The sequence below is a fragment of the Monopterus albus genome, unplaced genomic scaffold (assembly GCF_001952655.1).
Source record: "Monopterus albus unplaced genomic scaffold, M_albus_1.0 scaffold342.1, whole genome shotgun sequence".
Classification (NCBI taxonomy): domain Eukaryota; kingdom Metazoa; phylum Chordata; class Actinopteri; order Synbranchiformes; family Synbranchidae; genus Monopterus; species Monopterus albus.
The window spans coordinates 78,171-95,874 of record NW_018128222.1 but is presented as its reverse complement, the minus strand read 5'-3'; the positions used below and the strand labels follow the sequence as shown (position 1 = coordinate 95,874).

General features: G+C 44.2%; 3 protein-coding genes across 5 annotated transcripts in view; 1 reads left to right on the top strand and 2 right to left on the bottom strand.

The window, feature by feature from the left end:
* The window catches only part of LOC109974625 (MICAL-like protein 1), a 7,185-nt gene extending 6,065 nt beyond the window's left edge, over positions 1–1,120 (bottom strand). Inside the window, exon 1 of the mRNA XM_020624929.1 lies at positions 343–1,120. The gene's annotated coding sequence lies outside the window, so the exon portion shown is untranslated. The remainder of the gene's footprint in view (positions 1–342) is intronic.
* A 567-nt stretch (positions 1,121–1,687) lies between these two features.
* LOC109974626 (ADP-ribosylation factor-binding protein GGA1-like) lies at positions 1,688–8,998 on the top strand. Of its 3 annotated transcripts, none has more exons than XM_020624931.1 (18): positions 1,688–1,795; positions 2,746–2,808; positions 2,907–2,991; positions 3,455–3,530; positions 3,814–3,912; positions 4,008–4,131; positions 4,273–4,373; positions 4,496–4,576; positions 5,522–5,659; positions 5,746–5,827; positions 6,060–6,173; positions 6,267–6,416; positions 6,518–6,591; positions 6,684–6,871; positions 7,218–7,447; positions 7,522–7,691; positions 7,774–7,884; positions 8,432–8,998. In XM_020624931.1, the coding sequence occupies exons 1-18, from the start codon at positions 1,753–1,755 to the stop codon at positions 8,540–8,542; spliced, it is 2,040 nt and encodes a 679-aa protein (XP_020480587.1). In that variant the 5' UTR covers positions 1,688–1,752; the 3' UTR covers positions 8,543–8,998. The 3 variants fall into 3 exon arrangements, with proteins under 3 accessions (XP_020480587.1, XP_020480588.1, XP_020480589.1); XM_020624932.1 differs by having other exon boundaries at positions 1,689–1,795; positions 2,778–2,808; XM_020624933.1 differs by lacking the exon at positions 2,746–2,808 and having other exon boundaries at positions 1,690–1,795.
* Positions 8,999–9,745: 747 nt separating this feature from the next.
* Positions 9,746–17,527, bottom strand: LOC109974627 (probable ATP-dependent RNA helicase DDX17). Its single transcript, XM_020624934.1, is given in 14 exon segments — positions 9,746–10,731; positions 10,733–10,992; positions 11,381–11,608; positions 14,334–14,393; positions 14,488–14,549; positions 14,822–14,932; positions 15,168–15,340; positions 15,492–15,652; positions 15,801–15,942; positions 16,098–16,163; positions 16,277–16,410; positions 16,568–16,664; positions 16,816–16,975; positions 17,160–17,527. Coding segments are annotated over 14 exon segments (1,899 nt in total). The 5' UTR covers positions 17,210–17,527; the 3' UTR covers positions 9,746–10,536.
* Between the last annotated feature and the right edge of the window lie 177 nt (positions 17,528–17,704).

The window sequence follows — 17,704 nt, the reverse complement described above, 5'->3', positions numbered from 1 at the left end:
CTTTATAAGTCAGATGAGATCAGTTAAAGCTGGGCAGGTTTGACTTGTGGAGAGAACAGGAAACGAGGAGCATCTGCCTTTACTTTCTTTTTTGCATAAAACCCGTTGCCAAACTTGTGCATCGATTTAGCTGAAGGAAGGAAGTAGTGTTTTTCACCTGTTACCCTGCTGTGGGGAATAAAACGCACGTATGGGGACTTTACATTGCTTCAGTGTTTCCAGCCACAACTCGGCTCCTCTCACTCGCACACACAGCGACACTTTTCACCATAAACCACAATGCTCGGAGGGATCCTGGTCGAGGTGTTACACGGGCTGTACATTTAAGTCGAGTCCCGTTACCTGCCATAGTCCTGAGCTCCACAATCAGTAGTATGGACAGTCGCTGTAGGGAGACTCTGAGCTGCTGCTTAGGGTGGTTTCTAGTTGCAAGTAAACTTTACAGACCTCTTCGTAACGTACTTTTTAAAAAAGCATTTTCATTTAAATAGGCCATGTATGCATTTCTAACCGTCCTCCCTGTTTCTGCCACTTTTTTGATTAATACAAAAATTTTTAAATGTAAAAATATTTCTAACCATATTCAATTTTGTACCATCTCGATACCACTAATCATTTTATGAAGGCTGTAATCCAACAGTCAAGTAACCCGTTGTTTAAAAGCACCTACTTCCGGGCAAGCGAGAAAAATAAAATAATAATAAACTATAGCAGCGTAAAAATTTCGAGCCTTGCAAATATACCTTAGAGAAAAAATCGACAATTTAGAGAAAAGATATACTATGTGTTTGTGTCCACGTTAACCAAAAGGCCCACTATAATTTTGAAGGAATTTTACTTCCGATATAGTTTTGTTTTTTCACGTTTCCTTTATCATAGAATTTGCTTTACAAGAATGGCTATTCCCATTTAAACGCAATCTTTATGTTCAGCTAGAATACCAGTGATGTACACATAACCAGAACTATTCAGATCCTTCACCTAATAAAAAGTAGTAATACCACAGTGTACGAATATTCCGGTAAAGGTCCTGCATTCATGTTAGTTAAGTAAAAGTACAAAAACGTATTAGCATCAAATTGTTGGCTATTTGAAGTGCCAAAAATGAGAAGTACTTATTGGGCAGAATGGCACATTTTACATTAATGTTGCAGCTGATAAAGGTGGAGCTAATTTTATAATCTTATAATTTGCCCAACTTTACGTACTGCTGAGTAGATTGTGACATTAGTAACGTTTTATAATGATAAAGTTTTGTTTTATTCGTTTGATTCTGAAAAGTAACCAAAGCTATCAGATAAATTTAGAAGACTAACTACAGTAGCTGCCTACGAAATGTAATGAAGTCAGTGTATGAAGTAGGAGAAAATGAAAATACTCAAGTAAAATACAAATAGGCAACTTCAAATTGTACTTAAGTAGCACACAGTATTATACTTGCGTAAATGTACTTAGTTACTTAACTGTTAAACTGCAGTAGCCCATTTGTTTTAATCGACACAATGTTGATTCGAAAATCAACAATTGGTGAAGGCGTTAGTTTAATAGTTAACATTATTTCATAATCAAAATAATTTATTGTAGACTAGGAAAAGTTCTTAATTTCAATTGAAACAACGTTAGAGACTGCCTACAAAACAACAATACGCCTTTATGCGCGTTCATTCTATGTAATCCAGTTCTGCGTCTTCTCTGCCTTTACGTGCCCTCCGTTCTCTCGCGAGACCGAAGCAGCACATAAATCTCGCAGTGATGGCTGCACCGCCCGATGTGGAGAGTTTGGAATCTCGTATCAGTGAGTATTTAAAACAAATTTTACCGAGCCATTATTGTCTGGAGATCCGGACACTCACTAATTATTATTCGTGAGATGTCGTTAATGAGATGACAGCTCACCACAGCTGCGCGTATCCCACAGAGGAGACTCGGACCCTGCCGTCACAACCAGGATGCTAACCTAGCTCCGGAGCTGCTGTGCCTGCCAGCTGTCAACACACAGCGAGTCAGGGATAGCTTTAGCTTCCTGGCCGTGTAGCTCAACCAGGTGGTGGGCAAGACCAAGGGCCATATTTTAGTCACAGGTTCGATTATGGCTATTGGAAAGCAGTGGCCTCGTAAGAAAGTTCAAAACGAGACAGTGACACAAAGCGAGTGAGCTAACGTTAACGTACAGGGTCGACGTTACTGTGTACGGTGACATGTTGGGTTTATGTGGCACTGACTTCATGACATCGTGGAGTTACTCAGAAAGCCTGCAGCTCCTCTGGGGTGTCCGTGGGTGCGTGGTTTGGGTTTTGTATGTTAAAACCTGAACATTTTAGACACAACATCCTTTTCTATAAACGATAAACGCTTTTTATATAAATGTTGATGCATTAGTCCAAAACAGAAACTAACATATTCTGAGCTGACTAACTACTCCTCTGGTCTACACCTAAGACCAGAGTGTCAAAACAATAACCTAGCAGGCAGAGATGTTCAGTTCATTCAGCTGAAGAAGTTAAATAACTTCCAAAATATAGATATTTGTACTGTGATGCATACGAGAACACTTCAGAATCAGAATAACAATACATGTAATAATAATGAATCAAGGAAAAGATCTTCCCTCATCCACGGGGAAGATGTGACACACAAACTCCAATTCAGGTACTCAAGTGAATTGCTGATAATAAAAGGCCTTTAACAAACACGGGCCAACACATTAATAACACCAGCACCTATCTGTACACCTGCCTTTCTCAGAATGTCCCAACTTCCTGTTTCATCCCTTTCAGAGCTCACCAATGGTGGTGAAGGACACCAGAGGTGCTTTTGTTTTTTTGTAAAACCCATTTTACTTGTATTGCTACTGTAAAGTAAAATGCTGTGCTGTCTGTCTGACGTCCCATTTTCCGACATTTCAGACAGAGCCACCAACCCACTGAACAGAGACACAGACTGGAGCAGCATCCACGCTTTCTGCGAGCAGCTCAACAATGATTTGGAGGGGTGAGGAGAGGCCACAGAGCTTCAGTCCTGTATTATGGTCTGGTTGTTTTCATTCCAGTGCAACTGCTGTTTTCTTATTTCTGACCCTAAAGCCACAGTTTCTTTTCCTTCCATCTATTGCTTATCTGATATCAGGTCATGGTGGCAACAGGTTCAGTAAGGTAGTCCAGACGTCCTTCTCCCCGGCAACATTTTCAAGCTCCTCTGGTGGGATTCTGAGGTGTTCCAAGGCCAGATGAGACGTATATTCTCTCCAGCCTGTGGAAAATAGCACATCAAGTTGCCTGTCTAGGAAGCAAATAATTGATTTGATGTTATCATTGAAACACTGAAAACATGTTTACTGTATCTATTCAAAGTCCCATAGTATGATTACAGTGATAAAAAGCAAGCATCTGCTCACTTGTCCTCCCTGGTTCACGCAGCTCTGGATGTTCACGCTGGTTTGTGCCATGTGTTACAGACCTCAGCTGGCCACCAGGCTCCTGGCCCACAAGATCCAGTCCCCACAGGAGTGGGAGGCCATGCAGGCTCTGCTGGTGAGTGCAGGATGTCAGTCACTATCAGCTGCCTCAGTAATGCTCATTCTGGTTTTCAGTGCAAACTTTGTGTCCCATCTGATTTTCTGTTCTACCAACCATAAGAACAAATGGAACTTTTGTAGTTACTTACATTTTGGAATGGAAACTAGCTCGTTTATAGTGGTTTCATTGATAGAAAATCACAACATTTGGCAGATTTGATCCAAAGTTTGAAGCCTCTGGTCCTGCTGTTTTCAGATTTTTATGCTTTCTTGTTTATTGCATTGTGTTTTATAACAAGGTTTTGGAGGCGTGCATGAAAAACTGTGGGAAAAGGTTTCACAGTGAAGTGGGCAAATTCCGTTTTCTCAATGAACTCATCAAAGTAGTTTCTCCAAAGGTAAAATGTTCAGCGTGTCTCTGTGTGTGCAGATTTTTCAGTTTTGTGTGTGCATCTGTAAATCACTCTGTTGTTGTCGTCACCCTCCCACTCAGTACCTGGGCTCGCGGTCACCAGAACCAGTAAAAAAAAAGGTTTTGGAGTTGATCTACAGCTGGACTTTGGGGCTTCCTGATGAGACCAAGATCTCTGACGCCTATCAGATGCTGAAGAAACAAGGTAAGAGGCTGTCTGCCTTCAGATGAACAGAATGACAACCTCCATGTCCACATGTATTTGGACTAAATTCTTTACAGGAAGTACAGTGGTGAGGAATGTTTGAGGCATTTCACTCTAGTTCATGTTCTCTTTACACATCAGGTATTATTAAACAAGACCCAGAACTGCCTCCTGACAAACTACTGAATCTCCCTCCACCCAGACCTAAGAATGCCATTTTTGAGGATGAGGAGAAGTCAAAGGTAAGAACTAGCCTGTTAAATGAAAATAATCTGGTATTTGAAATGATGCTTTCCAACATGAGGAAGTGTGTGAGCTGAGCCGGTTTCTTCTCCAGAGTCAGTGTCTCTGTCTGCTTTGTCAGTTGCTGTCTCGCCTGTTGAACAGCTCGCACCCTGACGACCTGAAAGCCGCCAACAAACTCATCAAGGAAATGGTCCAAGAGGTAAAACTTCAGTCCTTCCTAGGCCTTTTCAGACATGCACTGGAACCCTCTCTAGACAATATGGGGGGAGCTGTATCGCAGATGTCCAAGTCCGTCAACCTGGACCTTAAGCGGACTTTACTCTGCCAGCTCCCAAGTATATAGTTGGCATAAGGTCCGAGTGAGGCCATGTGAGAATACAGCAGCATCTAGTAGTATTCACAGCAGCGCATGTTGTTGATGTGACTGGTGTGAAACTGGAAGAATACAAACATCTGATGGTGAAGATAAACAGTCATTTAAAATCAAGACACCAATAAAAAATCACTAACTGGCAATACAGTGAGATTTAGAAACTTCTGTCATTGTGAGCCAGTTCCAGAATTGTCAGACAAGTCAGGGGACTCGGTTGTTTGTGACCAAACTACAAACTGACTATGTGAGCACATCGTGTCTCGCCTCCTGCTCGCCCTATCTGTCATGGCCCCACGCATACACCAAACATATTCCCAGCAGGTGAGAATGCGTCTGACATGGCCTAGGGCAACTCGGGACAAAGTCCAGGCCTGATCCTGCAGACACAGTGTGGTGTTTGTGTAAAAACAGCTTCTCTTGCACATTAACTGCACCACCAGTTTTTAGCTATGCAGATTTGTCAGCCTAGTGTGTGTGATCTTTAAGGAAAGGACTTAAATGCCAGAGTACTGCACTCACAGCAGGAGCATTAACTAAATGAGGAAATGGGCTGGCCGCTCCCACGTGGTTTTGTGTGTCACTGGCTGGGAGTCCGCAGGGGATGTTCCTTGTGAGCTGCTCTTTGCTCTTATGCCCATGTCAACAGGCCTTACCTGTGAATTAATGCCTTTGGCTGTGTTTTGGTTTTGTGTGGTTCTGGAGCTTGGCTCACATGTCTGGGGTCACACCCTGCCGTGTGCTCTTTGTGAAGTTGTCTTTTGCCTGTTGCAGGATCAGAGGCGAGCAGAGAAGGTGTCAAAGAGGGTGAACGCCATTCAGGAGGTGAAGGAGAGTGTCACTTTGTTGACCCAGCTTCTGCAGGACTACGACAGCACCGCCGGCAGCCAGAGCAATGCTGACCTCATACAGGTGAACTGAAACACAGGCAGAGGGAGGTCAGTGTGTACACAACTTGATAGGAAGTATCTAATGTGGAGTGTGTGCTGTGTGGTCAGGACCTGTACCAGCGCTGTGAGAAAATGAGACCGACACTGTTCAGACTGGCCAGTGATACCGAGGACAACGATGAGGCTCTGGGTGAGTGTTCACTCCTCTGCCCTTGAATATCATATAAATGGGGAATGAGCTCAATTTCTTTGCTGCAGAAATGTTTATAGCTCTATTAGACCTCAGCAGCCAGAGCAAAAGCCAGTGGTCAGTATTAGTTTGTAGCATTTTAGATGTTTGTCATCTTCTTTAGAAGTTTCCAGCAGACTGAAGTCGGCCATTCATTTTGTCTACACTAAGATCTTCTTCTGTCCTTCCACAGCGGAGATCCTGCAGGCCAACGACAGCCTGACTCACGTCATCAACCTGTACAAACAGCAGGTGAAGGGGGAGATGGTAAATGGCAACAACACATTAAACCCACAGAAACAAACAGGTGGGTGGAGCCTGGAGCACACGGGTGCATGGCTCGTTTAGTGGACAAAGATTTAAAGCTTTTGTCTGAATCAGTTAAATTTGCTTCTCGCAGGACGGACAGCACTGCTGGATCTGTCCGGACTGGACACTTCACCCCAGTCACCTCCTTCCTTCCCAGAGTTCCCCACTCCAACAGACAGCCTCAACGCCCCCTCACAGGAGATGGGACTCAGTCTTCTTGATGACGAGCTCATGTCACTCGGTAACAGCATGTCAGACTCCACCTGTGCTTGAAATGGAGTGAAAACACAATGAAAGGGTTACTTATTCCTAAATAGTTCTGCCACTCTGTACATCCCACAGGTTTAAGTGAAGGAACACACACCTCCAACCCTCCCTCACAGCCCGAGGATTCTACAGCCTGGGACTCCTTCCAGGTAAGCGCAGCGAGAGAACTGACGGCCCACTGACAAGTTGTTTTGAGTCAAATCACTGAGACACCTCTTCCAATAAACCTCTCACACTCCAGTCCTCTGACAGCATAGATGCAGACATCGTAACAGGACCCAGTCTCCTCCTGAGTCCAGACCCTCCCTCGCACTCTCAGCCCATTTCGTCTGGCTCCACCCCTGGGAACACAGCCCTGGACGAGCTGGACCTGCTGGGAAAGACACTGCTGCAGCAGTCCCTGCCTCCAGAGGGCCTGCAGGTCAAATGGTATTTAACTAACACTGCTCTATACCAACACATCTGCTAAAACTGGGGGAAAAGCAAGATGGCCCAAATATTTAGTAAGTTTTGATTAGCTGGGCGTGTCTGCTTAAGCACTAACATGATTAAAAAGATCCAAGCAACAACCTTTAAAAAGCCTCTAATGCTGCATGGTTTGTAAAAATGGGGATTTGAAGCTTTTCTTTCTTAATTTAACCAAAATTAAATGATTTTAACTATCATTAAGATTACATACAGTAAAACATGCCTCAAGCTTGGTTATGTCTGCACTGTAATGTAGGATGGAGAATCCTGTGAAAAGCATAGAGGCGAGTCATTTTTCTGCTTGCAGGGACAAGCAGCAGTCCAAACCAACTCTGAGAGATCTCCAGAGCAAGGCTGGGGCCAGCATCACCCCTCACCCCCTCCTGGCCTTTGTCACTGAGCATCCGGCACCTTCCGTCAACTCTCAGCCCAACCTTGGAGCTACATTACTGCACGTGTCCCCGACTCACACAGAGAGTTTGCCAGCCGAAGTCACCCTGGCTGATGTTTTTGTACCGCTAGAATCCATTAAGCCCAGTAAGTGACATCCCTTTTATGCTTGTGCCCACCTAGATGTGCACTCACGCCATCCGTTTCCTTCCTTTCTGCAGGTAGTCTGTTACCGGTGACTGTGTTTGATGGACACAGTTTGCGGGTTCTCTTTCACTTTGCTCGTGAATCGCCCCCATCTCGTCCTGATGTGCTGGTGGTGATCATCTCCATGCTGTCCTCGGCCCCTGTCCCCGTCACCAACATCAGCTTTCAGACTACTGCTCCACAGGTCAGATGAGAGCTTTAGACACACACACGGTTCATATCATAAAGACACTATCACTAACTGATGTTTCATTTATCACTTGTAGTCCATGGCAGTGAAGCTGCAGCCTCCATCAGGAACAGACCTCCCAGCTTTCAACCCCATCCTTCCTCCTGCTGCTATCACACAGATCCTACTGCTGGCAAACCCAAACAAGGTAGGCCAACGTTTGGAGCCATGGAGACGCAGGTGTTCATCTTTTAAAATGAACCACTAAGCTGCCTTTCATTGTCTAAACCCTTCTCAGAATTCCTTAACTGTTGATAACAGTAATCAGTGTGGTTTTGTCAAGGGTCTGTTTTTAAATGTTATTTCACTTTCTTTGCTGGATAATTATTAAAACAGCAGTGCTGCATTACTCTGCTTACTTTTAGTCAGATGACATCCACATGAAGGAGTGGGAAATAATCCCTTAAAAAAAAAAGCTACCCTGCACACCTTCACTCTCCTGTCTGCTTTGCAGTACATCAGGCTCCAGCCAGATTAGACACTAAGGTATTACTCTAAAAAAAAAAACAACAACAAAGGAAATCAAATGACAGCTTGAATTACTTGAGGTTGAAAGGCAGAAATGTCACTTAGGCCCTGTACTGCCACCGTCAGACTGACATGGCTGTCTGTATCTCTGAGGTTTTCTGAGTCATGGCAGTGAGATTAGTCCTGATGTTAAACCACCTCTCCTGTCCTCTGTGTGTGTGCTACAGGAGAAAGTGCAGCTGCAGTACACATTAACCTTCACCATGGGAGAGCAGGAGCACGGCGAGAGCGGTAGTCTAGAACAGTTTCCTCCTCCGGAGACGTGGGGGAATCTATAGCATTTAAACACAGCCCCAACCTGACAGACTCTGCTTCCCTCCTGAACCAACTCAACACTTTGCATAAGCCTGTTTTCCTTTCTAATCACTCTGTACTTTTTTGATTGATATCGTTTTCCTTGGATTACACTCATGCTCAGTGTAGTGTGTGTGTATGCTTTGCTTTGAGTCGTGTGTCTACGTCTGCTCTATGTGGCTGCTTTAAAACAAACCTGCAACTGCATCCTTACAGTTATCGCAGTCTTGTCATCTTGCTTTTAACAGACAGTGCCAGGATGGGATAAAAAAAAAAAAACCAAAATCAAATGTTTGCATAATTGCTCGTGGTGTATTTGATTTTATTTTTCTCCCCCCCTAGGGGGCAAAGAATTGAAATCCTTTTGAGTTGCATTACTGTTCACCTTGGCATGCTCTGATTGCAAAGTCGAGCACACCAGGAGAGAAAGGACATTACTACACAGACACGGTTTATCTTAGTTTGCAAAACAAAGCTACACTTAATCAGCTTTGCGAGGTATTTATTTTACTGTGTCACTTTTTATTCCTCACTGTCAGATTTGCACAGAGAACAATCTTTTCCCTTTCTCCATCTTAGCAACAAGTGTTTTTTTTTATCTGCCATATGTGCCTATTTTACAGTTCTACCATTATTTAATTTATATATCTAGATGGATTTGGTTTTCCACAACTGTTACATGTCAGCCACATGGTTTGTAGCCTAATATATTGAAATCATCTTCAGTAGGGTATAACTTCATTTTTAACTAATCTTTCTTTAGCTTGTCATTTAAGTTAATATTTTAGCATTTATTGGGTAAAACTGACTATCACAGACGTGAGCATATGCAAACTGATGGTGCTTAGCGTGTACACCTCCAACATGTTCATCTTGTTCCTACAGTCTGTGATGCATGTCAGCCGCGCTCAACACTTCCTCCTGTCTGCAACCTTTCAATCACATTCCACTGCACTAATCCAATATGACTGCGTTGTAAATACTAACGGTGGCAGTTCTGGTATGTACATTTGACTCGTGCAAGAGCACAACACTGGTAAAATATTCCAAATAGGTAATAAAGTGTTTTCTTGGTGACCTGAAGTCATGCTTGTTGGTTGGAACAGTGGTTCTGCTCCACAGTAAAATACCTAAAGCTACAATCCACCTCCACAATTCTAGGGTCAAGGATACAGAGTGCACAGTGATACAGTGAAGAGCTTTATTAAATGTGAAAAACTGTAAAAACAGACTATTAGCTAGCAAAATCTCAATGCTACAGCAACACTTCACCACACTGGTGACCAACTGAATGAGGCCTCAGATTAATAAACGTGTGAGAGAGAAAGTTCATTTACATGTGACTTAACTGGTGTCATGATTACACAAAGCCTCTCTGCCTTAAGAGGCCTAAAGTAACGTGTGTCATGAAATCAAGTTTACAATGTTAAAAAAAAAACCATTATGGAAAAACATCACTTTAAACTTTTCCTCAAGTTATGTCAGGATGTCCATGTTTTCTTAAACAGCTGACTTGTGTCTTCAAAGGTTTCAAAGCCCAAAACAAAGATACTGAACCTAAAACAGGAACAAGCTCCGTTACACAAACTAATTTCAACGTCTATCTTTGATACAGCTTAAGGGAAACTCAGATACTCGACACCGTCTGAGGCGGATCACAATACAAAAGCATCACATGCACAATGTTCTTTTGTCCTAAGTCAGTCAGGACACAGCAAACTTCTATTAAAATAAATAATGCTGCCTAATTTGACTTTAAAAAGTCAAAACCGAAAGGAGTCAACCACCTAAACAAACTAGGAATCAGTCTAAATGTTTTAAACTTCCGCAGTAACAGGTTTTGAAAACACAGTGCACAGATGTGTTGCAAGAAAACCAGCTCCTCAGTGGAATGTTGTTAGTTGATGCCACAAACCAAGACATTCCAGCCCGATTCTGACACAGTCGGTGTGAGTGTTGTGTGAGTTGTACTGTGTGTTTACTTTCTGCCTGAGGGAGGTGGTGGTGGTGGAGGAGCAAACTGGAATGGCGAGTGTCCCATCAAGCCCATCATAGGCTGAGGAGGGTTGAACTGCTGGGCCATCAGAGGCTGGGGGCCTGACGAAGGAAGCGGGGCCTGCCCTGCTCCACCAGCTCCTGACCCAGCGGCGCCCCTGGGGCTGCCGGACTGTTTTTTTGTTGTTCTGGTACTGGTCGTATGAGTTGGAGCCGTAGCCATGTCCTCCATCCCTGCTACTGCGATCTCTGTAAGAAGAGGAGCGGTCTCCATCCCGGCTGCTCCCTCCGCGGCTATCTCGGCTGTAGTTGCTAGTGCCTCGGTTGTCCTTAGAGCTGCCACCCCCGCCCACGGAACGCATTCGCCGATCACACTCGTCTTGGTACATCAGATTGGGATTGTTAGAATTAGAGCTGCTACGGAAACGGGAGCGGCCACCTGGAAATGAAGAGAGAGTGTGGACAAATAGAGAGTAAACTTCCATTATACATTCAGGGAGGGAGCCACTTGCTTTCAAACACAGTCAAGGGCATTTTCTGTTCCATTATGGTGTTTTTATCCCATCGTTCACAATACAGTCACACCTGGCATTAGAACAAATACCAGATTACACCCCAGCCAAGTCAAAACTGATTCCTCAGCAGCTAAACTATTGAGGCACCATATGTAGCCTATCCATCCATCATCTATACCGCCTATTCCTGAACAGGGACATGGGGAGGGGATGGAGCCAATCCCAGCTGATACTGGGCAAGAGGCGGGGTCCACCCTGGACAGGTCCCATTTCAGCCTATATTAATCTAATCCATCAGGAGGTGTCCCTCACCTCCTCCACGTCCAGTGTCAACCAGCTCCAGCAGTTTGGGATTTATGGCCTGTCGGGCCTCCTCCAGCACCCGGATCAGTTCACGGGCCTGGCGGAGGTTCCCCGGAGTGAAGAAGGTGTAGGCAGTGCCTTTGTTAGTGCTACGGGCTGTGCGGCCGATGCGATGGATGTAGTCCTCTGATGAGTTGGGATAGTCGTAATTGATGACAAACTTGACATCCTCCACATCTTTGAGCAGCAGTAGGGTTGGGAAGGGATGGTGTATCAGTCACAGGGACGGAAAAGACACAAACACAAGTCAGAACAAAACTAATATTGGTTAGGAAGTGACTCACTCAGTTTACTTCATTCTGTGCTTTTGAAACTGGAACATTCAGACAGACAATACCTGGAAGACACCCAGCATCACTTACCTGTCAAATGATCAACTAGCTGTACATTGCACAATTAGAAAATGGTGGTACTTACCCTGTCAATTACAAAACAGGGCTAGATAATCTCATTTAATAAAGTATTTCCACACATGCAAACAGGTCACATGCAGCCTCAGCTACAGATCAATTGATTTAAGTGATGAAAAAATGTACAGTGGTTTATTGTGAAATAAAAAAAATAAAAAAAACTAATTTTGAGAGGCAGGTGACCCTAAAATTACAGAGCAGCAACAGATTCATCAGTCTAAATGGATTGTGGATTAATGGTTGAAGTGTAAGGAAGCCTATTTCTTTTTTTGGAAAAAAAAAATCTGTTCAAAACAAGTTAGAGGTCTGTTTCTCATTACAGTTGACAAAGGGCTCAGAAAACACTGCTCATTCCAGGAAAAACACGTCTTATTTTGGAAGCATAATGACAGGCTGGTGGAGAACATAGGGAAGGGAGGTTGAGGTACAGTACTTACCCTGCATGAGAGATTTAGTGATGCTTATAAAGATAGCTCCCTGTCCCCCTACCCGTCACCAGTCCTGGGAGGTCTGCAGGGGTAGGAGGAGAGCACGCAGGACAAAAGCAGTCCCTTCTCCCACCTCGCCACTCCTCCACAACACTCCCAAAGCTGGAAACTCCCGCTGGACTGTGCTGGGGTGCGGTTCTACACTAGTCCTATCTGTGCCTCTTCATGTCCCCCAGCCTTTATTGATATGGACGTAGCATGCTGGGTTATGCTCTCTCTAGTACAAGGTGATGGGTGGAGAGAACCTGACAGATTGTGTCATGTAAACTAATCAAGAAGTGGAGTAGTGGAACGGGAGACTTTCCTATGGGCTTAGACTGCTGTGGCTGGTTCCAAATCCTCCCAGGTCACTTCCAAGGGCAGTCGTATCACAGAGCCCAGCTTTTCAAGTTTAGTAACAAGAAACAGACACTACAGGGAAGATGTGTGGACATTTCTGTAAGACGGCTAAAGAGCGAATTTGAGTCTTGACAGTTTGTGGACGGTCTTAGCAATACATTAAGAGCTGGTGAATTATTTACACACTGTACTCGTGGTCTGGTATGTATACAAAAAAGGCCTAACTGATAAAGGTGGGGGACACAGTGAATTTGGGGATAGGGGACCAAAAAAAGACAGGACTCAAGTCAGGTCAATGATTTAAAGAAAACAAGATAACGGGAGAAAAAAGAAGAGGCTGAAAAGGAAGGGTACTGGAAGGAGGTAGACAAAACAAGATGGATAAGGAAAGGAAACATTAAGAAGGGAGACAAAAGGTGACTAAGACAGAAGAAAGACATGATGTGTGAGAAAGGCAGAAAACTTCAGTCAAGAGACAGAACAGGAGTGAATAGGAGGGGTATTGATTACAGAGAGGTGGCTCCTCCAGGCCAGGACTCCTGCCAGCCAGGACCAGACATGACGTCCGCAGAGGGAGAGGCCGGCCAGCACAGCCAGTGGTGGGGGGTGTCAGGGACTGGCATCAGGGGGCAGATCAGAGGGGCGCTTCCAGCAAAGCCGTCCATTCCCGGCTTTGGCTGCTTTCCACCCTGACTTCCTGGCAGTTGTCTCTTCTTGTAATGCACCAGTGTATATCAGCTTCACATAACTTAGAGATTACCTTTGTAAGTGTGGGACCAATTTGTTTAACAATTTCGTTGCCAAAGGTTTGGTATTGGGAATGAAAATGAATCTCCTCATCCATATCCCATCAGAATAAACACACACGTACTAAGAACCTGTCAGAAGTCTCTGGGTGAAACTGAGTTCATCCAATCAGGAAAGGGTGTGGCGTGTCACTGTGATGATGGCAACGGGAGCACACCCTCCTCCACACCCCCTCTTCACCCTCTCACCTGACAGCCGCCCCCCGACCCTAGGATCAAATTTGGAAGCCCAGCAGCACCCCACACTCGCCCCCCCCATCACCCAGGGAGCCAGAGTTCTGGAAAGGGGGGAGAGTTTTGTTTGAGGGCCCTGTTCTAGGTTTTCAGCAGAGATGGCTGTATGTGGGACTGATTAATCAGGCTGTCTCTCTCCCCAAGTCAGCTTTCGATTTGTCATGCCTAGGTCCGGCTGCAGGCTCCCGAGGGCCTGTGTGCTTGTAGTTGCCGGAAGAGAGACTTGGAAACAACAAACAAACAAAAACAAAATGAAAGAAAACAAATGAACATAGAATTAGGTTAAAGGTCGACTGCCATCCTGTAAGGGGCTGCTTCACTAGCCTCACCCCTTACATCTTCACACTTCATTCAATATCATTCCTACATTCAGTGGTTCTCAGTGTTATTCAAAGCAACGTGACTTAATACTTCTTAGATACACACTTCATCTGAGAAGTATATATTTGAAAAATGTTTTTGTGGTTGGCTTTAGAAATCTACTGTCAATAACTATGCAGCGAAAAGCCTAATTATTACACTGATCATTGTTTATATTATTCTACATATTAAATAGTCAAATATACTGTATGTACGATTATGCTGAGGTATTTATTTGCTTTACACTTGAGCACACGTGACATACCCAAACCACGGGAGGCGACGTCAGTAGCGATGAGGATAGGAGCTTTGCCGCTACGGAACTCTGCAGCGTGAGACAAAGACCAGAACATCACAGTGAAAGAGACAACAAAGAAAAGGGAACAATACTACACATAAATCTCTGTAGTTTGTTGCACCTGACAACACCCAGTCTCTCTCTGGCTGGCTCTTGTCACCATGAATACACATCGCTGGCCACCTGGAATCAGAACCAGCCACCGGTCAGTTTTAACCACCTGCTATCACTGTGGCTTTGAGTTTTTTAACAATACTCTTTTGATCCCTGCAATAATGTACACCACAGAGCTCTTGGTCAAAACACAGAACACTACGAGTCATATGAGATCTTGAGTGATAAAAACTGCACAGATTAAACTGGATTGAACCCTGATAAATCACTGTTGCTAGGATGAGTTAAAAAGCCCTTGTTGACTGTGTCGGAGAGTATTCTTGGTAGCTACATATACTCACCCATCACGTCTCATCCTGCGTGTGAGGTCGTCACATCGTTTCTTCGTCTCCACAAAGATGATGGTCTTGTTCTCTTTCTCAGCCATTATCTCCTCCATCAGCTGGATCAACCTGAGCAAAACAAAAAGAGTAACAAGTAATTAATATAAACGCAGACCCACCCACTTATAACCTGAAAATCAATCTTTACATCAAGAGTAATGAGGGGAAAGGAAGAAGTAAACAAGAAAACGGTGAGATGCAAAAAGAATAAACCAAGGAATATTACAAAAAAGAAGATAATACAAACCAAAGAAACCATAATAAGGAGGAGAAACAGAAAGATCTTCTCTATGACCAGTCTTACTTGTGGTCCTTCTCATTCTCCATACAGACATCAACAATCTGAAGGATGTTATGGTTAGCACTGAGCTCCAGTGCTCCAATATTGATTTGGACATAGTCCTTCAGGAAGTCCTCTGCCAGCTGCCGAACCTCTTTAGGCCAAGTAGCGCTCCACATCAGGGTCTGTCTGTCGGGCTGCGAGAGCATAAACAAGTAAAATGACTGCTTCCTTAAATAAAAACAAACTAAGCCTGATGTACAAACTAACAAAGCAGGAGTTTATCTGCTGCTAAAAGACATTACTGATCAAGCTTCTGAATCAGCTGATCCCTTTTATTAGCTTCACCCTGATTTGGTCCACAATTTTGCGAATCTGCGGTTCAAAACCCATGTCTAGCATGCGGTCGGCTTCATCCAGAACCAAGTATGTGCAGCGTCGCAGGTTGGTCTTTCCAGCTTCAAGGAAGTCAATCAGACGGCCCGGTGTGGCAATGCAGATCTCAACACCTAGGAGAGACAAACTCAGTAAGTCTCCGTCATCAGTTCTAGTCTAATTCAGTGTAGATTTAATGTGACACAGCTGTTTAAATTGACTGGGGCAGTTATTTAGCACAAAACTGCATTGGTGTTAGTTCAAATAGCGAATACTCCTCACCTCTCTCCAGGTCTCGGATTTGAGGTCCCTTTGGCGCGCCCCCATACACACAAGTACTTTTGATGCGGGATGACTTTCCATAGTCGTATGCCACCTGCTGGACCTGCTGCGCCAGTTCTCTTGTGGGAGCCAGAACCAAGCACTGCAAATCACACATATAATGTCATAACTATCAAGTTTTTATAATGTGACATACCTTAAAGTTGTGTAAGATGACTTTTATTATTATTCTTGTAAACTCTTATATCCCGAAACAGACAATTCATTAATTAGTGTGTTCTGTTTCTCTTCACATACAATTGGTCCATCTCCACGTTCCAAGTAGGGCTGATGGTTGATGTGCACTATAGCAGGCAGGAGATACTGAAGAGAGACAAAGGGGGAAGAGATCAGTGGATTTTGCTGCTGTGCAATTCCCCAGAATGTTATGTATCAATCATTCCAGGTACAGGAATAGAGAACGATATGGATCTCACCGCTAAGGTCTTCCCAGAGCCAGTCTGAGCAATGCCCACCATGTCTCTCCCGCTGAGGGCCAGAGGGAAACCTTGTGCCTGAATGGCTGTGGGCTCTTTGAAGCTCTGCTGCATCAGTACATCCATGACATATTCTAGAGGAAGAGGCCATTAAAACATCCCCTGGTTATTTGTGTTAGCAGCCACAGATTTGGTGTTGTTGTTGTAGTGACAGTGTACATACATAGTTCCACAGGTTTCTAAGTGTGTGTGTGTGTGTGTATATATATATCTTTCTGTGCATGTACTTACGGGGAAACTGTGCCTGATGAAAGTTGGTGACAGGTTTTGGGCAGTTCGAACCTCGAACAGTAATTTCTTTCTTTCTGCGGTACTCCTCAACATCATACTGAAAGCACAAGTGTGTGACAGCATCAAAAACAACACAGACTAAACGTCAGCACTGCGATATTTTTATTACACTACTCTCTTTTCATGCCCAAACCAAGCTATGCATTAGGCAGCTTCACCAGGAGACCAGACTGACTCTGCAGGAATACCTGGCTCAATCGCTGCACTTCCACGTGTTCACTATAGAAGTTCTTCTCAAACTTGGGAAGATCATCTAGGTCCCATCTCTTCTTTCGTAAACGGTCCCCGGGGTTCCCAAACTTTTTGCCCGGCGGTGGGCCGCCTCTGCTGGACCCGAAACGAGGGCTGCTGCAAAATGGTAAAACACAGATAGTATAGGCAGCTTTACGAGAACCTGCCGGCATGTGACGCCGATGTTATCACCGTTAATCAAATCAAACGCACCAAAACATTTCATAATGACAAACAACGGTTCGCGCTAGCGTTAGCTAACACGCTAAGTGACTGTGTTGAATTAACGTGAGCGGCTCACCCTCTGTCACGGCCACGGTCTCTACCTCTGTCTCCGTACGAACCTCTCATTTTGATGACTAGCGCTCAGCTATGACGGGTAAAGCAGCTGCTTAATGTCGCGGTTCGGTCCGCGGAGCTTTTCGCTCAGAAAAGTTACCTGGCTGTTGCTTTTCGTTGCCGGTTCAGGCCTTGCTTCAAAAACAACTAAACCCTGTATTTTAGCCAAATGCTAACAATCAGAGCACGTACTAAATGAACAAATTGGCGTTTTTATAGATAAAGAAAAGATATTATACCAAGCGACGTTCTCGCTGTGGTGAATGTAACTACACTTTAGTGAACTAACGCGATGACAAGGTTCGTTGTTGTTGTTGTTAGCTTTGTGATCAGCCGGTATGCTAAAGCTAATGTGATTGGCTGATTTCTGAGGAAGCCCCGCCCCTAAATCACTTACGTGTTTATAATTAAAGTATTTGCCACGTTATAGAAAAGAAAACTCGATTAATGTACTTTACTAAAGCAGAATCACTGTCCAATGCAACCAAACGGCACGTTGTTGACCAT